Source organism: Camelina sativa, chromosome 11, assembly GCF_030686135.1.
Source record: "Camelina sativa cultivar CO46 ecotype springtype chromosome 11, ASM3068613v1".
NCBI classification, from domain to species: Eukaryota; Viridiplantae; Streptophyta; class Magnoliopsida; order Brassicales; family Brassicaceae; genus Camelina; species Camelina sativa.
The window spans coordinates 12,202,608-12,229,098 of record NC_141890.1 but is presented as its reverse complement, the minus strand read 5'-3'; the positions used below and the strand labels follow the sequence as shown (position 1 = coordinate 12,229,098).

At 38.7% G+C, this 26,491-nt stretch overlaps 5 protein-coding genes, 2 long non-coding RNA genes and 2 pseudogenes across 26 annotated transcripts; 4 read left to right on the top strand and 5 right to left on the bottom strand.

The window, feature by feature from the left end:
• Positions 1-13: 13 nt before the first annotated feature.
• Positions 14-1,343, top strand: LOC104723152 (uncharacterized). The gene is made up of 2 exons (XR_757301.2): positions 14-152; positions 909-1,343. It is a non-coding gene; the product is annotated as an uncharacterized LOC104723152 (long non-coding RNA).
• LOC147933888 (uncharacterized) lies at positions 1,205-3,548 on the bottom strand. Of its 18 annotated transcripts, none has more exons than XR_015572163.1 (6): positions 2,811-2,969; positions 2,301-2,454; positions 2,118-2,172; positions 1,876-2,019; positions 1,650-1,754; positions 1,205-1,433 (listed from the first exon to the last, which is right to left on the bottom strand). XR_015572163.1 is itself a non-coding variant. In XM_087474823.1 (6 exons), exons 3-6 carry the CDS (start codon positions 2,134-2,136, stop codon positions 1,380-1,382), a joined length of 327 nt encoding a protein of 108 aa, XP_087330949.1. In that variant the 5' UTR covers positions 2,137-2,172; positions 2,301-2,454; positions 3,178-3,274; the 3' UTR covers positions 1,205-1,379. The 18 variants fall into 18 exon arrangements, 9 of the variants coding, with proteins under 9 accessions (XP_087330949.1, XP_087330945.1, XP_087330942.1 ...); XM_087474823.1 differs by lacking the exon at positions 2,811-2,969 and adding an exon at positions 3,178-3,274 and having other exon boundaries at positions 2,113-2,172; XM_087474819.1 differs by having other exon boundaries at positions 2,113-2,169; positions 2,811-3,127.
• A 1,072-nt stretch (positions 3,549-4,620) lies between these two features.
• Positions 4,621-5,691, bottom strand: LOC104723149 (disease resistance RPP13-like protein 4). Its single transcript, XM_087474815.1, has one exon. The coding sequence runs from the start codon at positions 5,689-5,691 to the stop codon at positions 4,861-4,863; it is 831 nt and encodes a 276-aa protein (XP_087330941.1). The 3' UTR covers positions 4,621-4,860.
• On the bottom strand, positions 4,621-7,247 carry LOC147933887 (uncharacterized). The gene is made up of 2 exons (XM_087474812.1): positions 7,128-7,247; positions 4,621-6,998 (listed from the first exon to the last, which is right to left on the bottom strand). The coding sequence occupies exon 2, from the start codon at positions 6,916-6,918 to the stop codon at positions 5,737-5,739; it is 1,182 nt and encodes a 393-aa protein (XP_087330938.1). The 5' UTR covers positions 6,919-6,998; positions 7,128-7,247; the 3' UTR covers positions 4,621-5,736.
• Positions 7,248-7,386: 139 nt separating this feature from the next.
• On the bottom strand, positions 7,387-9,771 carry LOC104723148 (uncharacterized). The gene has a single exon (XM_019232268.2). It carries the CDS (start codon positions 9,758-9,760, stop codon positions 7,880-7,882), a length of 1,881 nt encoding a protein of 626 aa, XP_019087813.2. The 5' UTR covers positions 9,761-9,771; the 3' UTR covers positions 7,387-7,879.
• A 7,759-nt stretch (positions 9,772-17,530) lies between these two features.
• LOC104731660 (uncharacterized) lies at positions 17,531-26,457 on the bottom strand. Of its 2 annotated transcripts, XR_015572206.1 has the most exons (4): positions 25,301-26,457; positions 25,079-25,196; positions 24,932-24,987; positions 17,531-17,934 (listed from the first exon to the last, which is right to left on the bottom strand). It is a non-coding gene; the product is annotated as an uncharacterized LOC104731660 (long non-coding RNA). The 2 variants fall into 2 exon arrangements; XR_015572205.1 differs by lacking the exon at positions 25,301-26,457 and having other exon boundaries at positions 25,079-25,213.
• Positions 18,497-21,892, top strand: LOC104727923 (putative disease resistance protein At5g45510 pseudogene; annotated as a pseudogene). Its single transcript, XR_015572937.1, has 2 exons — positions 18,497-19,079; positions 19,202-21,892. The product of XR_015572937.1 is annotated as a putative disease resistance protein At5g45510 pseudogene (transcript).
• On the top strand, positions 22,216-24,790 carry LOC147933886 (uncharacterized; annotated as a pseudogene).
• On the top strand, positions 25,304-26,454 carry LOC104731657 (protein PAM68, chloroplastic). The gene is made up of 2 exons (XM_010451099.3): positions 25,304-25,529; positions 25,705-26,454. The coding sequence occupies exons 1-2, from the start codon at positions 25,473-25,475 to the stop codon at positions 26,290-26,292; spliced, it is 645 nt and encodes a 214-aa protein (XP_010449401.2). The 5' UTR covers positions 25,304-25,472; the 3' UTR covers positions 26,293-26,454.
• Positions 26,458-26,491: the final 34 nt, after the last annotated feature.

Below are 26,491 nucleotides of genomic sequence, written 5' to 3'. Positions count from 1 at the left end.
GGCGTTCTAAACCCTAAAAGTTGTCCAGATTCGTCACCACCAGCTACTCGAATCTGGAAGGCTGGATCCAAAGTTCGCGAAATCTCAAGAAAGTGGTAGCACACGACACGATACTGTCTGGTGGTGATAGTGACGATATCAGTGTCGATCAGGTTAAGCCCTAAATTCACATGCTTTGGTTTTTGAATTAGAGCTAGAAAGGTTAGCAAAAGCTACTTCGGATCCTCTGGTTTGAATATGGAGCAGGAGCACGAAATCCTGTGTAGCCACTAGCCAGTAAAAGGAATTGTTTACGAGCAAATTAGGGATTAGAAGAATTGAGAAGAGTTTATGATTGATTAGTGGACAACAGCCAAAGGTGTTGAAGATAAAAGACGAGAAAACAATTTGTTACAATTTGGCAGTGTGGCTCTTGAATCTTCCTTGGTTGTCATGGATTGCTCGATCCGTGTCCAGAATGAGCCATCAATATCCAAACATAGTTGATCAATCCACCATCTTTGTTGAGTTGAAGCTGCATGTTGTTTAGAGTCTCAGTGAGTTGCTGCGTAGCAAAGCATTTCCACCCACATTTTGCTCACTACTTCTCACATTGCCTCGTGGATATTTTTGATGCAGAAGCTTCTTCGCTTGGAACATCACACACTTGTTTTGATATCTTTTAAAGTTCTCATTTCTTTGCTCAACTTCCTTATAGGAATTCTTAGTTGCTACACAGGGCATCTTTGCATCTCTTGTATCCTCAACATGCGTCCTCTGAAACAGCAGCTTATTCGGCTAACTGTTGACATCAGTGAGGGCTGTGTGACTAACAAGAGTATATCATATACTCTGAAATGGTTTTGATTAAATCTTTGCATCTGACGTTTCTTGCTAAATTGTTTGCTTCTTTTTGGTGCGAGGCTCAGTTGATCGTAATCCATCTCTTTGACATACGGCAGGAGTATCTCATAAGAATCCTCGATTTGCATATTTCGCAGAATCTTGTCGCCTCCACCCGAATATATATATATATATATATATATATATATCTGGCTATATGGAAAACTAAGACTACCTCTCGGATGGCACGATCGATCATCTATGAACAAGCTTTGAATGATGGCAAAAGGAACTGTGTTTGTAACCCGTATGGTGGTGGATTCTATTAGGTGTTAATTATCTTCAGGGAGGAGGGCATCTCCATCAAAGGATTTAACCAAAATTTCTTAAAACATATTTTATTCTTAATTTTGGAAAAAAGTGAAATTAAGAACTTATTAAGAAACTTTATTATTACATGAGTCCATTGAAGGTTGTTAACTTTGGAGTCTTTAATTAAAATTTCTTGTTCTTGATTAAAAGAGATTTGTTTGCCTGATTCTGATTTTTCTTGTTCTTCACATAAGCTCCAATGCACTTGCATCCAACAGTAGAGAGCTCAAATGAATTCCCTGCAGCATCAAAGATCTTCATTAGTTTATGGACGAGTAGCTACATATATGGTGAGCTGTGACCTTCAAAGTTCCATAAACAAAATGCCCATCAATCGTAATGCCCTTCAAAGTCCCATAAACCAAATATCTTTGTGCAAAATTGCACACTACTACTTAAAGTAGAGCAAACATGATGAATTGCTTGGGGAGGAATCATGTTCGGAGGGGCCTGACCATAGAACATTTGTTGTCCAATACCAGGACCACCCGAGGATACATTGGCATGCGGGGACCAACAGATGGTGGCATTGCAACTGGCCTCACTTGGGAGAATTGAGCCTATTCACATCATGTAGAAAATCAGCAGCAGGAGATGGCAAATGAGATACAAATACTAGGATGTTGGATAACACAATTTATTTGCAGATGTTGTTGCTCAGAGCTTATAACATGTCTATACCTGAAACCCATTGTGAATTTGAAGTCTCAAACACAACCGAAAACAGAGGAAAGAAACAGAACCGCAATGCCCATCAATCGTAAAGTTCTTGGCTGTTTCAGTAGGGTGATCTTGCATATGTTTTATACTTGGAAAGGCCTTGACCTGTTACCATAACAACTGAAACCAATCATGGAAATGCTTAAGGAAAAATTGACTAATCTCAAAAAAGGCCAAACATTTTGAAAAAAATTGTACCTTACTTGTCAAGACCAAGAACATACAAAAAAACACTTTCAACCATCAAGTATTGTTCTGCTGCAATCAAATGGAACAAATGAGGGAAGGATTACATTAACATACTTTCACAGGATTGTATCCAAGCTCAATAGCATACAGTATCAATCGATTTCATAACCCCAACGGAAACAAAAAGACCAGCCAACCTAACAATCCCAGACTTTGACAACAAGTGAGAACTAAAATAAGTAATCAACATGTCAGAAACAATATTGTCTTTGGTCTGATCAACTTGAGCTGCATGCTAAACGAACGCTCACTAGTAGTAGCAATAGTTCTTGACATTGAGCCTGAACCAACCTGGTAAAGGATATACACAAGAATGGAGGAGACCACAATTAAGTATTGATTTCACATCAGCACACACACATATTAACATTCATCAAACACTTGTAAAAGAATCAGATTCTTATTCTAAATCAAAAACAGGGTTTCTTATCATCAAACTAAGTTTTCAAACAAACAGATCAAGTTCAAATTCCTAAACATCAATTCCAATTTGTAGAATCCTAATTTCTTCTCACAACCTTAATTTCGCTAGCATCAATTCCAATTTGTAGAACCCTACTTTCTTCTCACATCCATAAAACTCTAATTCATGTCGATCTAGAAGTGAAATCAAAGAGATCATCACCCAACTTTTTCGATTATTTCACCTCTCAATTCTTCGCTTCTTCTCTGAAGCTTTTGCCATCGATCAATCGAGAGAGACGAAAGAGAGAGACGAGAGAGAGAATAACAAAACAAATTAGAAAAAAAAGAAAAAAAAAAAAAAAAAACATTTTTCTCCCCGCCAATCCAAAGTTGACATACATGGGTTTCTAAATGAATCTAAAACATCTTACATAACGATGGATGCTTAGTAAAATTAAGCTGTGTTTGACAAAAAAAAAAAAAAAAATTAAGCTGTTTACATTATTTTTATTCTATTTTATTATTAGCAAACTTATAAGATGCATTGATGGAGATGAGCAGGTTGTAATTTGTATGCATGCATATATGTACTAGCTCAGAAATAGTTACCGTATGAGTTAGGGACAGAGTTGTCTTGCTCGTGACACATACACTTATGCCACTTCAGGAGCCAGTTGAGAAATCTGTCAAACCTGGTATATTTCATTCTTTTCCACCTTCCTCAGGCTTAAATACAAATTGCTTACCATTAGTAAAAACTTTCTTACACGACTGTTTTATATTAATTTATGAAAAAATCAAATTTATAAGTTTTTCTTTTGGCTTTCAGTTTAAGAACTTAAAAATTACAAGCTATGACATTTTTTCTGTCATAGTTTTTTGGAAAGTAAATGAAATGTAGGGCTAAAGCAATACAAAGTCAGAAGTCAGAACAATACAAAATTTTAAGTTTTTCACACACAAATGCATGAGCTGTACTCAAATCAACTTAACATCTTGATCTAGAATTAAAATATAACACGAGTTACGAGTTGTTAATTCATTTTTAAAAAAAAACGTAAATGCTTTGTCGTTTGTAAGCAATTTGTAATTTTTTTAATACAAAAGTAGATATTTGTTGTTGCTAACTAGTACTACTAAACTAACTAAGTATATTACTGATTTTTGTCTCCTAGGACTTAAAAATATGAAAGTCGTCTACAAATGAAGTTCTTAAAATTGGGCAATTTGGCATGTTATTTGTAAAAAAGCCAAGGTGGCCACGTTTTGCCGACAATATCAAATTTGAAATTTCCATGAGAGAAGGGAAAAAAAAAATACTTGTTCGTTTTATTTTTGAACTATTTTATAATGAAAAGTTGCAACGACTATTGAACCACTTTGAGAAATTTGGAAGAGTTGTTGTCAACTACTCAACTCAACTGTGTACGCATATTACCATGAGTTCCTTTCGTAAATATACTTTTTTTTTTTTAGTTTTTTACTTGTATGGTGCTGAGAATTATTTTCGTGTAAATCACTTTTCATAAAAGTTAAAACTATGTATATGAAACACGCTTAGCTATATACAAAACTATTGTCGGTTGGATATAAGTTTCACCCTATCTTAACAGGCCTCCAATCTAGCTCATTCCTGAATAGTCAACCTAATCTTCAAAATCGTTGACTGACCAGATCATCCTTATCGGACCAACATAGTTTCTAGAAAACCCAATAAAAACGGACAATCCATTAAACGACAGTCTGCCAAGAGGCGATCACCGATTTTGCCCTAAAGCGGTACCACATCGATCTTGAGGTATGAGGGTGAGACGTCCCATCAGCTATAAATACCGAGGAACAGGCATGGAGAATGCATCAAGTAACCTGAAGCAGGAGTCTGGAAACAATCCGATTCTTGCACTAAGTTAAATAGTCGATTTGAGCATACATCATTATGTAATTAGCTGGTCGGCTTAAAGCAGGATATTTTGTAAACTCAATGATCTTTGACTATCTCAATAAAAGTCCTCTGTTTCGCCCTCTTTAAATCACAATCCCGATCTAGCAGTATTAGTCTTTCAACATTGTCTCTTAACAAATCCGATTATTCAACACAAAACGGAGATCTACTGTCTTTTCAATCTGAAAACACCCAAACCCCAAAACCAAAGCATAGAAAACAGAATTACACAAACAACACAATTATAAAATACTTCAAATTCTCTCACAAGTATAAGTACCAAATCAATTATTTTACCAAACATTCGATCAGATTGCTCCCATACACCGTTGGACCTGTGTTCGAGCACATCATTGGTCATCTTGGTCGGATCTCCAGATTCCATTTCCATCGCAGGGAGTGAGACTAATTTTTGGACAGTCATACTTCTCCAGAAAGGTCAGATTTGGGAAGTAGAGTTTTTTCAGCTCAATCCACCCGATCCTTAGCCTGGGGAGTGACGTGAGACGTAATGTTTCAACAGAACATTTTGTTGCCTTCTCCGGCAAGGCACCAAAACCCTTGAGCAATCTTCCTCCTCCAATATGAAGCTTTTTCAGGTGAAGCAGTTTGTGGGGATGAATCCAAGTGGGAAGTTGTTCGTGCGGAAACCGCTGCAGACTCAGCTTCTTTAACTGATCAGGAAGACTCTCAATCTTTTTGAAATCATCAGGCTTGCCAGCACGGACTGTGTTTAAATTCTTCCTCCATGTCACCTTCAAACTTGTCAACGCTTTGAGCATTACAAGATCCTCCATCAGTTGGTGCACACCGAGATCATCCCTGTGTATTTCAATGCTGAGCTTTCTTAGCTTCTTCAACCTCTTCAGCAACCTCATTGTGCACGCAATACCCTCATAGGCGGTGTCACTAACCACAAACCCCTTGAGAACCTCCAAATTGTTCAGTGCAGCCAGCCTCATGGGAATCCATTCCAACATATAGCATCCAGTCATATCCAAGTAGACCAGACTATGGAGTGAATCTATCCTTTTTGGAAGTTCCGTTAGGTCGGAGCATTCCCTGAGGTCTAAGACGATCAGCTTGCGTAGCGTACAGACTGAACTGTTGAGGCTTCTAATGGTTGAGATCCCTTGGAAACTTAGGACTCTCAGGTTGTACATAAATTTCAAATATTTCATAATCTCAGGATTCGGTACCTCGATGTTTCGCTTCTGAGTTCTTTTTCATCTCCCCAAATAGAAGACATGGAGTGACTTGAACACAGGCTTTTTTAGCAAATTGATTTGAGGCTCCGAGAACCATTTGAATGCGAACTCTGGGCGTCTCTCAGAAACGTTTAGTATAGTTTCGATTTGATCTGGTGATTGCATTTTCTTAGCTTTTGCCTCTGGCTGCGCTGATGACCCCTCCACAAGGCAGACCTTTCCCATCTCTGATTGTGTCATGCTTGGCTTCTCCATTGCATGATAGATATCAAAAAGTCCAATCTTCTGTGAGAGATGAATAACTGAAGAATGCACGAAAGGGTTCATCTTATAGCTGCTTGGAGCCACTTTGCGCCTCTCTTCCACGGGCTCAACCAACTTTTTGTCAGTGAATACATTCAGAATCTCTCTCACAGTTTCTTCAGCCCCTTCAACAGGAATAATCCCTTCTCTTATCCACCAATACATGAGCATCGTTCTATGAACTTCTCTGTTCTCAGGGAACACAGCGAAACTCAAGAGGCACATCTTTTTTACAATCTCCAGCTCCATGAATTCCTTTTCCACCTGTCTAAAAACCTCGAATTTGGTGAGAAGTTGTGCATTCTCGTGGAGGCCAGGTAGGTATACAATGCGTTTGCCATTATTATCTCCGGAATTTTCCTGAGAATGAGAATATAATGATAATGCTTTCTGTCTTGTTGGCTTGTCAGGCAACTGGGGAACCTTGGCCACCAAATCAGATATCTTCATGGTGATGCCATGAAATTCGGATTTTATCTCCTCGCTCAATTTAAGAGAACGCGTTGAGGACTTGACTTGCTTAAGAATTAATTCGAGAGGGCGAAGATGTTCAGAAACCTCTTCATGAACTTCTTCATGAAGTCTCTGCAGCCTTATCAGCTTACGTTCGAGAAGTCCAAGATGATGTTGTAGCATCGGAATAAACAGGTCCTCCCTAGACCTAGTAGAAGGAAAATCACTTGTTGCTAGACTGAGCTCGTACCTTTCTTCCTTGTTTTCTTTTTTTTTTGGAATTAAATACCCTTCTTTGTTGTTGTTGCTTCTAGGTACACGATATTCCAATTTATCATACGTATTGTCGTGCAACTCACTCACGAGGCCCAACATTATCTGGACAGTTTCCTTTGGATCAGCCTTTGGAGAAGACGATAGATGTGGATTTTTGTGGGAAGCCATGACACGGACACTACACCTTAGCCAATGGTCAAAACCCTTTTCCTCACCAGCTCTCAAAGCAAACGCACTGAATATCAAACCTGCCTCCGAATCATGAAAACAGTCAAACTAGACGAAAATAGATGATTTCGAATCTGAAATCTTTCATATACTGTATGTAAGAAAAGAAAGAAAACAAAAAAAAAAAAAAAAAACAAACGAAACGCTACCTTTGCCTCTTGTAGTTCCTCCAGAAAGAGAGAGAATGGAAGCTATCTTCAATCACCAATTTAATGAAAAAAGTCATTCTTTATAGATTTAGTGGCCTGCAAAGGAGAGAGAGAGAGAGAGAGAGAGAGAGAGAAATGCAAAGGTTGACTTCACAGTTCACACGATTAAACTAGATCCAGAGAAAACATCTAACCCATTTCCCAATATAAATCTGATCTTCCGCTGAGCTTGGCTGAGATTCCGTAAGCTTGTGTCAATTGAATGCTCCCACATTTAGAAATGACTTTTTTTTTTTTGTTTTTATGGTTGAATATTGCTAACACAGTTCGATTTCAGGATTTTTGAATTATTAATTATTTCCACCATTTGCGTCTCCATATCATTTTGCGCATGTTATTGAGGATTATATGAAAAAATCACAGTGTCAGCCGAAGCAGGATCGAGCTACCAAGCATTATGACCAAATTATTTACTCAGCTCCTGTGTGTGTGTATAGTTGAGCTATGACCGGACATGAAAACGTTTGTTTTATGAGATCCCACTTTGTATACTGGCGTGGCGATAGGGGTGTTTGAAACTATTTTTCGGATACTCTGGTTTTAAAGTGGATCGGAGCAAGAAAGGCCAAACGAGTGAAAGGCGTTTTAGAGTATATTGAATTCAGTTAGGGTTTAGCAGAATATTACAGTGCTGGATTTCTTATTCAACAATAGCCAAAGATGTAGCAGACAAAAGACCAGAAAACAAAGTGTTACACAGGACAAGAGGTAGTGGTCTTGTCCAGAACGAGTCTTGCTTTAGAATCTTCCTTGGTGGTTCTGAACTGATCTCCGAGCCCAAAATGAGCCATCAAAAGCCAAACAAAGTTTATCAGTTCACCACCTCTGTTGAGTTGAGCTGCCTGTTGTTTAGAATCACAGTGTTTTGCTGCATAGCAAAGCATCTCCACCCACACTTTGCTTACTACTTCCCACATTTTCTTATTGCTTATTTGAATTTCTATCCGCTGAAGCTCCTTCGCCAGCATGCTCGCTTGGAACAGAACAGACTTGTTTCGATACCCTTGGGCATTCTCATTTCTTTCCCCATCCGCCTTGTAGTAATCAAGAATTGCATTACAGGCCATCTTTGCTTCTCTTGAACCTTCAACAGGGGTCCTCTCAAACAGCTTTTTAGCCTCTTTAAATTTTTTGACCTCTGCTATTGCCGCTTTGAATTTTAACTTATCAATTCCTGCAACTGTTGACATCAAAGTAGGCTGCACGATTAGGAGGTACATCATGTAGTCTGAAAGGGTTTTGCTGACCTCTTTGTATTCGTCATATCTTGCATTGTTCTCGTTTGTTTGGTGTAAGAGCTCAGTGGCAATGTGCCACAGCAGGATGCTCTGATCGTAATCCATGTCAGTAACATATGGCAGCAATTTCTCGTAATATTCATCGATTTTCATGTCGCGCAGAATCCATTCACCTCTAGCTGAATATATATAGCTGGAACTTTCCGAGCCAAGAAGATAGCGGTATTTATTCTGGACCTCCTCAAATATGAATCCCCAAAGTTCTGCGGTGAGGCGTTCTCGAGATGTAAATATGATCTCATTTAGCTGGTCCGGAATGCCAAAGAATCCCAAGGGATAATTGATCAAAGGAACTCCAAACCAGAATCTAAGAAAAGGCCTGAGAGGGTAGAGAACATAATACATTACCCGATCCTCGATGGACAGGTGACTCATGTATAAATCTATCTTCGTACGGATGTGATTCAAGGCTTTGGAAAGGAGGATTGTTTCTAGGATGATGACACTGATGGCACGATCTATGTACACGCTTTGAATGATAGTTTCAAAGGTTTTGTGGTGGATTCTCTTTGGTTTTATCCTCAGAGAGGAGCCAATCAGGTTGTATGCATATACGTACTCAGACCATCTGCGAAATATGAAGAGTCGATCAAGTACCATGTGAGAGGGATATTCTTTCTCGTGACACTTGCACTCTTTCCACTTCAGTTCCTTGAAACGGAGGAACCAAGTGAGAATCTCGTCAAACAAGGTATCCTCTTCGTCCACCTTGTCCTTAGGCATCCTCATTCTTGCAAATGTCCAGTCGGATATACAGAACATGAGGATGGAAATGAAATCAAAGGCGATTCCACCAAGGATCAAAGCATAAGTAAGGCCCACATCAAAACCATCATATTCATCTTTCCTAGATGTCTTGAAGATGGAGAGGGATGAAAATAGGCATCCCAAGGATATAAAGCGGAAAGTAAGTCCAGTCCAAGTGTGAAGGATGTCAACTTTGGTGAATAGAGTGCCATAGATGAAGCTGAGCTCTACCTCCAGAATACTCAAAGCTTCAACCGCCTCCAGTGACTTAAAAAATTCCTTGCTCTCTAGCCAGTGCTCAGAGCTATATAGAAAATCAACTACAAGACCTTTGTAGATATTGAAGTACTTATAACCATATTGAATAGCATGGAGCTGTGTTAAAACATGTGGCCTTACTTGACGTTGCCTTTTTTCAGGCTCCTCGACCCTGACAAACTCGCTATGCTCTCTTGAAATCTTCCTAATTTTGTATTCCTCCATGAACCTCGAGTAGTCGACTCCAGGTTCGGGCTCCCCAGGCCTCATTTTCTTGAACCTCTCGAGACTAGCTGCACGCATTGCCCCTATCCTCTCAAAATACTTGATGACTCCAGCCATAAGCATGAGTGTTGTTGGTTCCCAGAGGCGGTTGGGTATTGATAGCAAGAACACGTATAGAGTAGCAATGAATTGGCACATTAGACTAAACAAACTCCTGAGTCAGAGCTCATTATCCGCTAGAGCAAGAGCTGTGATTGTGTCAGGACCACCAAGGTGCAACAGAAGGAACATTGCCCAGAACGCTACGAGCTCGTTTGTCTTGGGCGACTCGTGTGGTTCAGGCTTGTCTCCTGAACTATCTGAGATTTGTCCCACAGCATAATCTGCCGACCAATTGGCTAAAAGGTAAGCAGACCAGATGAGAAATTGAATAAGTCCTCTTTGTGTTCGTTGTCGATTTGGTGAGAGAAGAACAAGGACTGCCTGAAGTACAAGACTGAATATGACAAGACCACGGATGTTCCATTTGTCCCACATATCTTTCACTGCCTTCGGTATTGCCTCCGCCATCTTTCTGTTTTTTTTTTTTTTTTTGGTTGCGTATCAGCCAACTGGAACTGGTTCCTACCTCTGGTTCTCAGTTTATGGCAAAGTTTGGTTTGGTTTTCACCTTAGATGCAAACACTGGTAGAAACGAGTCAACTCAATTATAACCCGAGCAAACAATAAATTGTTTAGAGTTAAAAATTAAAAAATAAATAAAGACTTTTGGTAATTTTGTTGACTCGGTGAGATATTCTGGACCATGCTTCCTACTGTGTTTCATCAATGACATTTGTTTACTACTAATCTTTAAAGTTTTAGCAGACAATCATGATCATCAGAAATCGTTTCTACCTATTCCAAAATAGTTGTGATTACGATTTTCTATAACCTTTGCATGTCAAGAGATTGCTTTTTTACGTTAGCACTACCTGGAATCAGTGATAAAAGGAAAGTTGAAAATACTTCCCTATTAATTGCAATCTCTTCGAGTTAAATTACTAATAACTAGATTCGGATCCGCACATACGTGCAGAGTTAATTTCAAAAACTAACTTTATTATCATGTTTATGATATATTACATATATGTAGGGTTTTGTTTATTTTTTAGGAATATTAACATTTATAGTCCAAACTCATACCAGTTTAGTATTTGATTTGTTTTTAATTCAGTTTTAAAAAAAGAATGATCAAATCTGTTATTTGTTATATGTAAAGACAACTATATTAAAAAATAACGAGAGAATAGTGGTATGTCTGTTTGGGACAAAAAATAGTAAGAGAAAGGTGATATGACCCGTCTCAGATATAATTTCTCATCTAGTTTTAATAATAATTTACACATTTTATATTGTATATTTTAGTCCAAAAGATAAAGAAATAGGTAAATGTTTCATATCGGTGGGTTTTATTTGTAGATATATTTATTTGGTATAAAATATATAACACAAACCTATATTGGTTTGCTTTCATCAAAATTTGTGAATATAATAATAATCATTTTACCATAAATTCCATATCGACATAAAAGTAAATCCGAATCTAGTGTAAACCGGGTTAGTGATCACCTATATTAAACTCGTGAACTATCAGACCATATAAAAACAACTTGAAAATAAAAAAATTTCATAAACCCGATGGTCTAAATATTTGTATCAAGCAAGTCAAACCCCTTTGTTGTGCCTGCTATGTTACTTATTAAAATATTTTGACTCACAAAAATCATGTTCCCCGTAAGGCCGTAATCTACATGAATAAATTGTATGTCCTCAATTATCGTGCTCGAATTCACATTACCCAAAATTATCAACCCTTATTCTATTTAAAATAATTTAGATATTGTTTTTTGTTTTTCGAATTACCCATACACGTTATTTCCAGCATGCCACGATATTTGAAATAAATAGAGAAAATTGAAATTAAATTTATCTATTTAAATTTCATGTTCATGTATCTTATCCATTATTTGATATTTCAAAGTTGAAATTAAGATTTAATCCAAATTTTATATCTCCTCTTGTTACCTTTAATTCTCATTTTAATAAAACAAATAGTTTTTTTTTAACGCTATTCATCTGATTAATATAAAAGTTCGATAAAGGCAAAAGCCCAACAAGAAATCAAAAACTCAAATGCGAGACTAAAACCAACAAAAACGATAACCACAAGCCTTGTCAAACTTATGCTCTGCAACACTCCCTGCCTCATCATCATTGTACCCTGCAGTATCCTCAGCTTCCCCTTCTTTCTTCTTTTATCCGATCATGTAACCACGAAGGACCACCCAAGGACAAATACGAAGATAGCCTGCCATCCCTAGTAACACTGTGAGCAATATCCCTAGCCAAAGTGTTAGCTTTCGGCAAGGAAAGCTTAAACTGTATCACGTCCATTCCTTGTATTACTTCAGCAATCTTTTCCACCTGAGATCGATATTTTGGCCAGCTCAAAGGATCCTCCAAAGCCGATAAAGCAGCCTGACAATCCAACCATACTTCACACGAAAAAATCTGGAGAGTACGAAGACTTTGCAAGCACCATAGGATACAGCCTAGCTCCGCAGATATTTTATTCACCTTTGGAGGAAAGGCATCCCTCGCATGAAACTTAACATCCCCTACATCATCCCGTAAAATCCAAGCTCCACCACAAAAATAACGATCATTAACCCAAGCACAATGAATATTACACTTTAGGACTCCCGGTAATGGCTTACTCCATCGACCTAGTCTCATCGCTACCCGTCGATCAACAACATTACTATCTTGCAGGTTCTTGACTCGTTGGCGTAGCCATATAGCAGAGTTCTCCAACGCCCCAGCTAGTAGCACATGAGGATCCTGTATTCTTCCCGAAAAGATAAATCCATTGCGTGCTTTCCAAATCTCCCAGAGGATCCAAGGAATGGCGTTCCGATAGTCTTCCCGTATGTCCCTTCGAACCATCAGCTGCAATAAATGTTGAATATTAGCTGCAATAGATGCTGACAAACCATGTGATGGCAATGGCAGTAAAGCCGCCTCCCACACTCTAGTAGCAAGGGTACATCCAAAAAGCACATGTGCAATAGTTTCGTCCTCCATGCGACACTCCTGGCATATAGGGTTCATCTGTATTCCATGTCGCCGCAAACATTCTGCCACAGCCAAAGCACCCGACAAGGCTCTCCATAAGAACATACGGATCTTGGGTTCTGTCTTTGTATGCCAAATTTGTGCTTTGATATCGTTCACCACTTGGGCCTCCTCACTAATAACTACTCCAGCTGATATCTCAGAGTTGAGGAGCCAAGTTCCACTCTTCACCGAATACTTGCCATCATTTGTAAACGCCCACACATATTTATCAGGAATATTTGTCGCAGGGGGAAACGACTGAATTTTCATGACATCATCCGGAGGGAACAACCTCTGTAGAGTCCCAGTATTCCACTCACCCTCTGGAGTTATAAGTGCCGAGACCTTCAGGTTAAGATCAATCTGCATTTCTCTGTTGAAAGGACGCCTTGGGGGCTCATCAAGGACCCACCTATCTAGCCAAACGTTGGTGCTCTTACCATCCCCAATGGACTTCATTATCCCCTTCTGTAGCAACTCTCGACCAAACATAATGCTTCTCCATGCATAGGACGGTCTATATCCGATCTTTGCATCAAGGAGGTTTGTGTCAGCATAATACCTTGCCTTATACACGCACGCTAGCAGAGAGTTAGGGGAATCTAACAATCGCCAAGCCTGTAAGAGAGCTTGATTAAACCGACCAATGTCTTTAAACCCCAGACCACCACTCTCCTTAGCCTCACACAACTTATCCCACGCAACCCAGTGCATCTTATGCTTGTCTTCACTTTCATTCCACCAAAAGCTAGCCATGGCACTTGTTATTCGGCGACATTGATGTTTCGTCAACCTAAAACAAGACATAGCGTACAATGGTAGAACCATAGCGACTGACTTCAATAAAACCTCCTTTCCTCCCAAGGATAGTGTTTGCTCGTACCATCCCCCTAGTCAAGACTTTAATCTATTGGTGATAAAGTTAAGGAGGTCTCTTTTGGATCCACTAAAACATTCCAGTAATCCCAGGTACTTACCAGTCCCCCCCTCTTGTTCAATTCCAGTAAATGATCCAATTAACCTCTTCATATATGGGTCCATCCTCTTCCCATAGGTGATGGCAGACTTCTGGAAATTGATTTCTTGTCCTGATGCCTGAAACAAATAGATTAAATAATGTTTTTATTTTTTTGAATTACCCATTGTCTTAATCATTTTTAGGCCATCTCCAATGTAAATCTCTATTTTTTTAACTCTAGAATAGAGTAACTCTAAAATAGAGAATAATTTTTCTTAATTGTATCACTCTATTTTTTACTTTAAAATAGAATTAGTGTAAAAAAAAATAATGTTATTCTAAATATTAAGCAATCTTATCATTTTCTCTATTTAAGAATAAAATATAGAGTATGTTGGAGCAAATGTTATTTTATTATAGAGTTTTGACTCTAAAATAGAGTGGGGTTGAAGATGCCTTTAGTCTCTATAAAATTTAGATCGGCATGCCGATAAAACCGGATCGAGTGTAATTCGGAATAGTGATGAGTTAATTTTTTTATTAAACCTTTGAACTATCAAACTGGAGAAAAAACTGTCAAAAATATAAAAACTTCCCAAATGGATGATGGATAAACACAAATATAATTCATAGTATTTATATATCATGGCATATCATATCATAAATTTTTAAAAAATTAGTTGACTTCTTTATTATTATTATTTGACATATGGTTAATTTATTTTGGATTACATTTCTTTGTTGTTCAATCTTTTGAATATTATAGAACATAGTTTAGTGTTCTTAATTTATTAGTTTTTGAACATTTTTATGTTAGAGAAATTGAAAATTGTTACATAGAATATTGGAAGCGTTAATTTATTTTAATTGTAACATGAACCGGAACTTTGTTTTTTTTTTGAAAATTATGTTTTGATCTCATCCGGTCCCATTTTCTCAAAATTATGTTCCCGGAAGTTAGCACACAATCACGTAACAGATTAAAATTCTTTGAGCTGGTTGACTGGTTAATAATTAGTTGCCACAAATTTTGAACATGTTTTCAAAAACTATACAAAAGGTTTCAATATTACATAATAGGTATGTCAACTTTATGATTAAAAACCCGTTATGTCCAATAATCATCGAAAATTATATGTCACATAAAATTCCGTTATAAATAAATATTTGTTTAAACTTATTTATTTTTGTGTAATGGATGAGAGATTAAACTATGTTCTATAATTATTTAAAAATCAATTTTATGTATTACACTCTCTAGGATCCTAAAGAAACTTAACATTTAAAAACAGAAAAATGAGGATGAAGTAAGTTACCATAAAATCCAAAATTTTAATTATTACTTCGATGAATGTATATATGTGAATTTGAAATTGTTACATAGATATCATTTTTTTTTGTTAAAGATTATTCAATTAATAATATATGTCCAATGGATTATTTCCGGATTAGGCCCATACAAAATCCCCTAAGGGCCCGACCCATTATATAGAACCAGACTAAACCATTAGGATACAAAGCCGACCGAATTCACAAACCAAACTAAACCGGTTTCTGAAAACCCTAATCTACAAACGAAGAACTCGTTGTAGCCGCCGTCCAACAGATCTGCGGATACTTACCGGAACAGGACCTCCGGTAAGCCTGGACGGCGTTAGCCGAACGGAGATGGTGATCCAAGATTCGTTTCCAACCTGCCACCGTAGAGCCGTGTTGAGGAGGAGGAAGAGAACCGAGCTCGTCGTCGTCAAGGAGGCTTCTTGCTCAGTCGTGAGGGAGAGAGATAGTAGGGAGTAGATGAAGGGACCTTCGACGGTGGCTTAGCTTTGCCGGATCGGAGACTACCTCCCCTATTGAAACCAATCCCGCGAAACCTCCAGAATCTCCGGTTCCCAAATCTAACTATCTTCCTCACTCGTTCCTCGCCGTGAAACTCCTTTTTCCACTCTTCGTCGCTACTCCGCCGGTAGAGCTCTTACCATACGAGTCTCGCAAATGCTTCTCCCTTCTACTGCTCCCTTGATCTTGATCCAATGGTGTCGTCGAGAAGATGCAGAGTCGCGGTTGAAGAACCATGAGCCGTAGAGTCCTCATCGTCACCGGAATTGACTGAGGATCCGCCGTCGGTGCACGAGATTGTGATCAGAAGACTCTCGAGTTTTGAGAGAGAAATCGCCGCGAGTGAGATTTATAGATATCATTTCGAATTTTTGAATAATGAAACATATATCTTAATATATGAGAATACATTAAGGTTATGAATGATAAGATAAATTTCAAAAATAAAATACCTGAAGTATGTTTGATACTTTGATTCTAAAAATTTAATAGTCTAAATTATTTAAAAGTGCAAAATATTTTAGGTCACGTTCTCTCCCTGTAAAACCTCTTCTCCATCGAAGGAGACTTCTTTTTCTTTGCTTCTTTCTTAATCACGATGGTCTTCTCCGTCTTCTTCTTCTCACTCTCCTTGCTTACTTGCTATGTTCTCAATCTGTCTTCCAACATGCATTGTCTTTTTATGGAGATTATTATTCTTTGTGTGAATATGCCTGTATTAACATCATTAGTATACCATCTGACAAATCTCAGTAGAAATGAAATAAAAAGAGAAAGATTAAGTAGTTAAACACAACTTTTTGACTATTTTCCATTTCCTCAGTATCATATGTTCTTATTTCCACATTCTCAAAATTTTGAAACCCTAGAAAATTGACAAAGTAAATAGACTTATGAATCAAACAACATATCTATCAACAAACAGAAAAGAGAAAAAAGATAAATATAGTTATATATATGTTTGTTTTGTTTACATGATGATTCATCTGTTTATAATTATGATGTTTTACATTAAAAACAAAAAACTTACTAATTCAATGGACGATATAATTTCCTTGATTTCCCCAGATTTAACAGAAGATCGTTTCCACATATGTCATGTTAACCCTCAATATGTTTTTCTATATTTATAGGTACTATGTGATGAAAAGAATACGCTAGATCCGGTGTAAAATTCCAAGATAATAATAATGTATATATTCGAGTTGCCAAAAGCTGAATTTTTTGATTGATTTTAATAAGATTGAGTAGTCAATATTAAGATAAAATTTTGGAATTAACATTAAATAATTTTAAGTAGTGATAAATTTTGAATTACGTGATTAAAATATATTCAAGATTTTTAGGATGTTAATGATTTAAATACTTTAGGAAACAATCCATTTTCTTGGTATATACGTAATATTTTGTAGACTGTTTTGATGTAGTGGTTTTGTAGTTGCTTAATTGATGGGATTTGAAATTAAAATTCAAACTGTTTGTTTAAATGTCGAGTAGTTATGGGAAGTCTAAATAATTAGGGTCGCACATTTGATTCTCATTTCTTTATTGTAGTTATGGACTAATTAAACATTTATTTTACAGAATCAAGGGGTGGCTAATCGGCAGTTAATGTACACGTACTCTTATTCTTTAACACAGTATAAATAAATGTTTGGTTCCGTTTAATACCTTGCATCTGATACAGTTAATCATGATCCGAATACACATACACCGGGTCGTACCCAAGATCTGCGCGTTTTTAAGCTTCAATTTACCTCATTACCTTTTAATTGTTCTCCAAATTTTTTTACAAAAAAGGTATTATATGGAATTTTATCTTGTTTATTTTTTTTTTCTTTTCTAAGTGTGCTTCCCAATTAATAGTATAGATAAATTAATGCATCTATAAATTTTAGTTCTGAGATTTACATGTTTTGAAAAAGTAAACGCAAAAGAACTCAAAAGTCGAAACCGACACGTTCTAAAAACTTACCAATGGTTTAAAAATGCATAAATCAGGAAGAGCAAGTAGACATGGTTTCGGATTTAGAATCAGCTTGCTGTCAAAATGCAACATGAGTCTCCAACTAAAGTTTCCTTCCTAGTTCCTACTCCCTTACTTTAGAGAACACAGCAGTTTGTTCAACTCTAAGCAAAGGTCTCCAACATCTTATCTGACTTTATCCTCGGACTAGTAGTGGGAGAGGTATCTCTTGATTGAGATCTTATCTGACTTTATCCTCGGACTAGTAGTGGGAGAGGTATCTCTTGATTGATGTGCCTGTACATAAAAACGTTTTTTCAATAATTGTAAAAGCAAGTGCAGGCCTACGATACGACCTTGAATAAGCTAAAAGATATCAATATGTTATCAGTTAATAACTCAATATAGAAAGTCATTGTTTATTTTTGAAATTAACTGTTAGATCTCCCGAGCAAAACGTTGACTTGAATTGAGACGAGTAGATCTTGATCAGACGACGAAGAAGGCAGAAAAAGCTAAACCCATTTTCCAAAGAAATCAGATAAATTGCTGTGAGTGCAACAGCTAACGGGTACTCTCGCTTTCCTCATTCTACATTTTCTGATTTTCTACGCCTTTTAGTATCTTTATCTATATGACTTCCCATTTTCAAATTGATTGATAAGTCTTTGCTGCGCTCTTCACTAATTTAGTTATCTCAGAACCTATACATTGCTGGGCTTCCTACGCAACTATTATCATGGTCCAAAATTGGGACTTTTGAGTGACCAAATCTTGGGAAACCTTTCATAATTATATAGTATGCTGCTGTTACATTATACAAGCTCTATAAGGCGTTCTTTTATATCATATTCCAGATATGGCTTCCGCTCAATTACGCCAAGCTGCTAAGGATGAGAAGTTGTTTAAGATGATAGTGGAAACAATGGGTGGTGGTGGTCCTCAAAGAGTTGTACTGGCTGGGAAATCCGGAATCGGTAAGACGCGGCTGGCAAGGAATGTGGGTAAGTATGCAACAGAAGAAGGCATGTGCTACCTCACCCTCTGGTTTAACCTCAACGAGAAGTTTGAAGATGAAATGTCGCTTTATGAGAACATAGCTTTCCAACTTGATGTGTATGTTACGGATGATAAGAGGGAGAAGGACAAGAAAGACTTGCTAAAGGATTTGAAGCATAAGATAATTTTGGAGCTCAAGGACAAGAAGAAGAAACACCCTTCATCATATGAAATGGTGCCGTATCTTCTGTTGATACTTGATGACGAAGGAAACAAGACCAGTGAGGACAAAGTGATGAAGGATTTGGGCCTGGAGAGTTTTCTTGCACAGTACAAACCTCTAAAAATTCTTCTTACAAGAAGAGTAGGAGACGAAAACACTACAAAGCATGGTGGGAAAATTGAATCCGCTAACATGGAAGAGCCATATGATACAAGGGAACGTAAGTTCCATACCACAGATGTGTCACAAGCTTTAATTTGCACCCTTACCGAGGATAACATGCATGATTTATTTGCACGCTTACCATTCATGAGGGGAGTTTGCTTGAGTCTCTTGAGAAAGCGTGTAAAAGTGATGAGCCATCGATACATTCTGTGGTGCGAAAAAGCAGTAATTTGCCTGCTGCAATCGTTGTGCTAGCCAAGTCTTTAAGCTGCATCGCTCATCAGAACTCTTTTAAGAGCCTAACTACAAAACAAGAGAAGGTTTTAAAGGAAATTCTATCCCCCGGTGAGCCAGCCTACTCAGTTTCAAGATGTAATCCTATTCTGCAACTTGCTTATCAGCTGCTGGAAACCGATGATACATTAAAAAGTGCCATTGTTGATTGTTTTTGGCATAGCTTGGACCTTTTTAAGCATTGCGGCTGTATTCACTACAATGAACTGATCACACATTGGATACTTGAAGGCTATTTTGATCCCATTCGATCTATTAAGAAGTCTTATAAGGATGGTCATGATATTTTGTTGGAACTTATAAACCGTGGTATTCTGAAGATACAAGAGGATGATATGGTTGTACCAGAGATGGCAATGAGCGATTTACCTGATCTTCGGCATCATGGGTTCTTAGGCAGATCCCGGCTTCGATTTGCTAGGGTTTATGGTGGTGACAAGAACAAAGGTCTAGGGAAAATAAACCAGATAGATGATATGATAAAAACAGTACAAGCAAATAAAGGAGAAAATATCTGTACAGTTCTGGTGGGTGGAAACCGTCTGCGTCGTGAAACACCTTACAAGTTCTTTGAGCAGCCACAGATGAAAGATCTTGAAGTACTAGGTCTTTTTGATCCCACAATGGAAGATTTTATCTAGTCTTTTAGAGAACTCAAGCAACTCCGAGTTCTTGTGATCAGGAACTATGATCTACTGCCAAGTATGGAGGAACTTAAGGGTCTACGAAGGCTAGAGGTTCTTGAAGTTTCTGGTGCTAGCTCTGTGGAAACTATCTCTGATGACTTCTTTGAAGCATTGCCCGAACTTCAAAGTCTGAACCTCTCTGGACTTCGGATCATATCTTCACCTTCCAGCATTTCTCAACTGAAGTATCTCCATACTCTCATCTTAGAGACTGTCTTGTATTGGAAGATTTGCCAGACATACAGCATTTAGACAGGCTCGAGGTTGTCGACATCCGTGGTGCACGCAAGCTAAGAACTTGCTTTGAAGAAACCACAAGCAAAAACCAAACCTTTTCTCATCTTCAGCGGCTTGTGCTCCTTGATTTATCAGAGAGCAAGCTAAAACGACTACCAATATTTCATGACCCTGCGGCTGCTGCCAATCTTAGCTCCTTAACGCGGCTCTCATTGTATAACTGTAGCAATTTAGTAGAACTGCCCAATCTTCGAACCTTATCAGGTCTCCAAATTCTCGATCTTTATAGTATGACCAGCTTGGTGGAAATTGCGGCAGTATGCTTCGAGCAGAAAGAGGAACTAAAAATTCTTAATATGTCAGGCACAAGTTTTACCAACCTTCCGTCCACCATCTCCGGTCTATCCAACCTCAGACAACTCCTCCTGAAAGACTGCTCCAACCTAGAAACTCTACCAAACATCAATGGACTCGCGAGCCTTGAAGTCTTTGATGTTTCTGGGTGCACTAAGTTGCATAAAATTGAAGGATTCTTTAAGTACATGTCTTACCTGCGGGAAATTAATCTCTCTGGCACAAGAATAGAAACCTTACTGGAGTTTCCAGAGAAGAGCAGTATCAGTTGTTCAAAGCTAGTTATTCTGGCAAATTCAAGAAGATTGATACATGAGACTTGGAGACAGGTAAAGGAAGACATAACAAATGGGATTTATGAGAGTCTAAGCTCTCATGATGTTGTCGACAGAATTCACGAAATCTCAAGAAAGGAGAAAGGACGTGTAGGTGAACTTTGGGACTTTGATTGTCCTGAAAAGAAAGGTCATCGCAGGGAACATTTTTACAAAGGTCATATATACACGGATGTCTATCAGAACATAGCACCATTTGTTGATACCAAACGTTGTCAAGAAGTCCTCAAGATCCAAGGATCTAATGGCGTAGATGAAGATAAGGAAACCTTAGCTAAAGTTGAGTTTGTGGCTATTGTGGACAATACAGCGGCAAGTCTCTCATCAATATTTAATGATTTGAAATCAGTGAAAGGTTGTTGGCTGGAGATGTGCGAGGATATAGAAATCCTTTTCACTGGAGTAGATGGAGAACGTCTCGGAAACCTGGAGACTTTGTCAATTACCAATCTTCGGCTGTTGGAGAGTATATGCAGCAGCAGCTTCAAGAATCTCAAGAATCTAAGCCTAGATTGTTGCCCGCATATTAAAACGCTATTTCCTGCATCCGCGCTTCCCACCAGCCTAAAAGTCCTGAAAATAAAGTTTTGTGAGAAGCTGGAGAAAGTGTTTGAACAAGAAGTCGAAGTGCCTAATTTGCACACACTGTGCCTTTACGAGTTGCCTGTGCTATCTGCTATCAATGGATCGCTGCCTAATCTGAAGACATACAGTAAAGACAAATGCCCGAAGCTGGAAACTTCAGAAGATGATCTATGTTGTCTGGTGAGTCCAATGTTATGCATACCACTACTCTCAAATGTGTTTTTGGTCTTCAGTTCCTCTTGTTCGTGTTACTGAAGTGAAGTTTACAAGTAGATAACAATCTTTCATCAATTTTTGTGGTTGCTTCTGTTTGCAGGACTTGGAAGTGATCTAGTGCAACGAGGATATGAAAAACCACAGGGGCAGAAGAAGCAGCTACGGAGTATTCTCTCCCTGGATCCTTTCCCCAATATTTACTCTGATCCCTCTTTCTTAGTATGTGTGTGCGCGTGTGTGTAGAATAATCGACATGAATTTGATTGTTTTCTCGTTTGACTTCAAGAGATCTGTTTAAAAATATACTCTCAACATATTTGGAACCATCTCTACAAGTTATTTTATATAATGCAGAGGGCTATGCTCGCTGTCGTTTCCTCGTTTATAACATAAAATAAGACCAGAAGACCAGCGGTTATCTGTAGGAAAAGACTACAAACTTCAGATATATTAAATAAAGAAAACCCTTCACACGTCCCAAGAATGGCTTGGGTAAAAAGTCAATGGCAGAAGCAAAGAAGCATTCCACAGAGCAAACTATTTTTCCAGAAACGATCTAATCAGGAACTATAGGATAGGAGAAATGGTGGAAGTGATTCCCAAACAAATCAAAGATGTTTGGGACACATGGAATATTAGGGGAATGATAATCCTCAGTCTCTCGCTTCAGACAATTCTCATTTTCTTTGCCCCCCTCAGAAAACGAACGCCCAACAAGTTCCTGATCATGCTCTTGTGGTCCTCGTATCTCTTGGCAGATTTGTCTGCGAATTTTGCGGTAGCACTGATTGCCAAGAACCAAGGTAAAGACCCTAAACCCGTTGATCCTCCTGAAGACAAGAAGCTCGTAGCCTTGTGGGCACCTTTCTTGCTCTTACACCTTGGTGGGCCAGACACCATCACTGCGTTTTCTATTGAAGACACTGCCCTCTGGAACAGACATTTTCTTGGGCTTGTCTTTCAGGCACTTGCAGGTGTCTATGTGGTTGTCCTGTCTCTACCCAATGTGCTTTGGCTGGTTATAGAGTTGCTGTTCGTAGCTGGGACTTTAAAGTATTTGGAGCGGCAATTGCGTTGTACCTTGCGAGTTCAGACAAATACAGGAACTTGATGTTGCAGGAATCCAACTCCGGGTTTGACTACACCGAGCAAGCAAATAACCTAGATATGGACTCGATACTGGCTTCTGAGATGTACATGAAGGAGCATCGCGGAGCACCGAAACCTCTTAATCTAATGCATCCAGATAAAGAATTAACCGACTTTCAGATTCTTCAATTTGCTTTCTTGTTCTTCAATAACTTTACGAGTCTTATGGTCAATAACATATTTAGCTTGGAACTGCGTGATAAGAGCAAGGCCTTTTTCAGCGCATTGCAACTACAAGAAGAAGCTTTGTGCATTATAGAAGCCGAGCTCGATTTTATCTATGAAGGATTGTACACGAAGGGTGCGGTTCTTCATAGTTCTTTAGGAGTTGCACTCAGAATCACATCATTGGTATCCCTTCTGTCAGCCTTCACCATCTACCATTACAGACACAATAAGATCCAAGAATTTCGGAAAGCCGACATTGTAATCACCTACACGTTGTTCTTAGTTGGAATAGCTCTGGAGGTTATATCTTTTCTCATGCTTATGCTTTCTGACTGGACAACAGCCACCCTCTCAAAGCTTAAGGATGACTTCCATGAGATGCCTTCACTGAAAGACCGTTTACTCGAGTGGGTCCTTGGTCTCAAGAGAAAGTGGAAGGGGCAAATATGTCGTGAAGAGGAGGTGTTTAACACACCATTTCTACTCAGAAGATGGACCGGAAACATCACAGTGTTCAACTTCCTCACATACTCCATGAACGCAGATACAGAAAGGATCCACAACTCCAGGGGTGGAACGTGCCAGCTTTTATGGAAGATAGCGCTTTACCCTTTCAGTTAAGTTTTCTCCATCATGCAGACTTGGTCAGGTAGCATTGCCATATGGTCTTGTGATCTTCGCCGGTATATTATCCACCATGTGATCATTCCACCGCCAGGAGAAAATCAAGTCTCTCGTTCTAACAACATCTTCAAGACATTTGTTGAGTTTTGGTTCAACGTACCTTACTTTTTTGCATTTCCTGTCATCTACGTCATCAACTACCTAGGCATCAGGGATCTGTTCCATGAGATAAGACTAGAAAGATCTGTACACCACGAACCCTTGACAAAAAACCCTATGGTCTTTCATATTTTCCGAGCTGAAAATCAGGTCCCAGATTCTAGACAACCTTGAGAGTACCACAACAAAAGCCTCGGCCAGGAGAGATTGGGCGTCAAGCCATACCCAGATTCAAATAGCAGGTCAGGAAATGCTGCTACGGTACATAACAGATGTTGACTATGACCATAGTCTTTTGATTTGGCACATTGCCACGGAGCTCTGTTATCAAGAGGACGATTCCGCCAAGGAAAACTGTGATCAACATCAGTATCAGATGAACCGAGAGATCAGCAAAATCATCTCAGACTATAAGATGTATCTCTTGATTTTGCAGCCTAAGCTGATGTCAGATGTAGCAGGCATAGGAAATATCAGATTCAGAGACACATTGGCCGAGGCTAAAAGGTTCTTCAAGAAGATGGATATCGGAAACACTAGAGACGTGAAATTAGCGAGCAAGAAAATTCTTTTAGTCGATACCAGCATCGAACCAAGTGATGTCAAAGGAAATCATTGCAAATCGGTGTTATTTGAGGCAAGTTCAGTGGCCAAAGAACTTCTGAAACTGGACAAGGGTTGTGAAAAAGACAAATGGGAGGTACTTAGCAAGGTGTGGTTGGAGTTCCTCTTCCACGCAGCATCCCATTGTGATGGTACAGCACGTTTGGAGCTTCTAAGCAAAGGTGGAGAGTTCATCAACTTCGTTTGGCTACTAATGGCTCACTTTGGCCTAGGGGATTGATTAACTCAGATCACGAATGGCGATTCAGAGCTGCAACAACTTAAGGTTTCTCAAATTTACTTATGTTTTAACTTTTTGTGTGTTTCTACTATTAAAGAAGGTTCACAACCTAATCGTATGCAAAAACCTAACATTGAAGCAAACTGATACGGATTCTCATGAGCATCTTAGCACTACCCCGACTCAACAGAACTCACTACCAAACGAAAGATGAAATTCTCAGATCAAAGAGGCAAATTAGATTCGTGTTACATACCTAATTCGTAGATGCGTTGTTGTAACCCAGTCTCGATTGATCAACCTTGGCCATAACTGGAAAACAAAACACGAAAATTACAATTTCTTCGAATCAGAGAACATCAAAACTCGCCTATAATCGAGTACAAACCGAAAATTATCTCACCTCTTTCGATATTTCCGTCATTTTCCTCGCTCTTCCGATCGGAGAATCCTCCTCCTTAGAATCTCCCGAGTCCCGACGATGAAGATGGTAACCCACTCGTTCGTTTATCTTCTTCATTCTTTGTTCAAAAAGATTAAAATTAATGTCAAGAAAATAATTGGACCGGGATGAAACGGATGCATACCGAACCGGATTAAACCGGTATTAACCAATTGGCCTTACTTTGGGAAAATCAAAGATTCTAAAGGTGAAGAAGAAGAACCTTATCCATCTCTCCCACTCGAAAACAGAGCAGAGAACGGAAGAGAAAACACAAAAAAAAAAAATCTGATGCTTCTCTCTGTCTAAATCTAGTTAAGTGTTTGGCTTCCTGGTTCATGTCTGGTTTGATACAATGGCTTCTGTACCATGTTCTTTCAAGCTCTCTGCTCATCCCAGATCTTCTTCCAAGGTAATCTTCTCTCTCCATCTCTTTCAATATGTCTCTCTGTGTAGAGATCATTGATGCTTAGTCAACTCTTTTCTTTTCCTCTTTGTATCGATCATTCTCTGGCTTTCAATCTCCTGTTACTTAGATTATACTGTGGTGTTGAATTATCCTTATTGAACTGCTTCCATTTGCCCAGCGTGATGGATATAAACAGTGTAGTCTAGTAGAGAGACCTAAAGAAACGAAGAGTCAAGTTCCTAAGTCTATTACTTGCATCAACCGCTTGGAGATATCGCGTATTGCGCCATTACAGGCGACGATGAACAGCCCCAGAGGCTTTGGACCTCCTCCCAAGAAAACCAAGAAGGCTAAAAAGTCCAAACCCGGAAACCAAAGTGATGATGAAGACGACGACGACGAAGAAGACGAGGATGATGATGATGATTATGAAGATGAACGTGAGAGAGGTGTGATTCCAGAGATAGTGACCAACAGAATGATTAGCAGAATGGGATTCACTGTGGGTTTACCACTCTTCGTTGGTCTTCTCTTCTTCCCTTTCTTTTACTATCTCAAAGTAGGTTTGAAAATTGATGTGCCCACATGGGTTCCCTTTATTGTTTCGTTCGTCTTCTTCGGCACTGCATTGGCTGGTGTGAGCTATGGGATCGTGTCGTCCAGCTGGGATCCGTTGAGAGAAGGATCCTTGTTAGGCTGGAACGAAGCTAAGAAGAACTGGCCTGTCTTTTGGCAATCCTTTTGGAATTCCTCAAGCAAGAAATAGACATAGCACAGTAGCTCTTTGCCCGGCCTTGTCTATAAAAGCTTCAAGGATTTTGTGATTTACTTATTACAATCTGATGTAAATTTAGCAGAAATGTTTTTGGGTTTGTTCTCTCCATCAGAGGATAGTGTATGTGTCTTTGCAATTTTTCTTTACCGACTCTACCTGCAGCTACCAACATCAATATATCACCACTCAA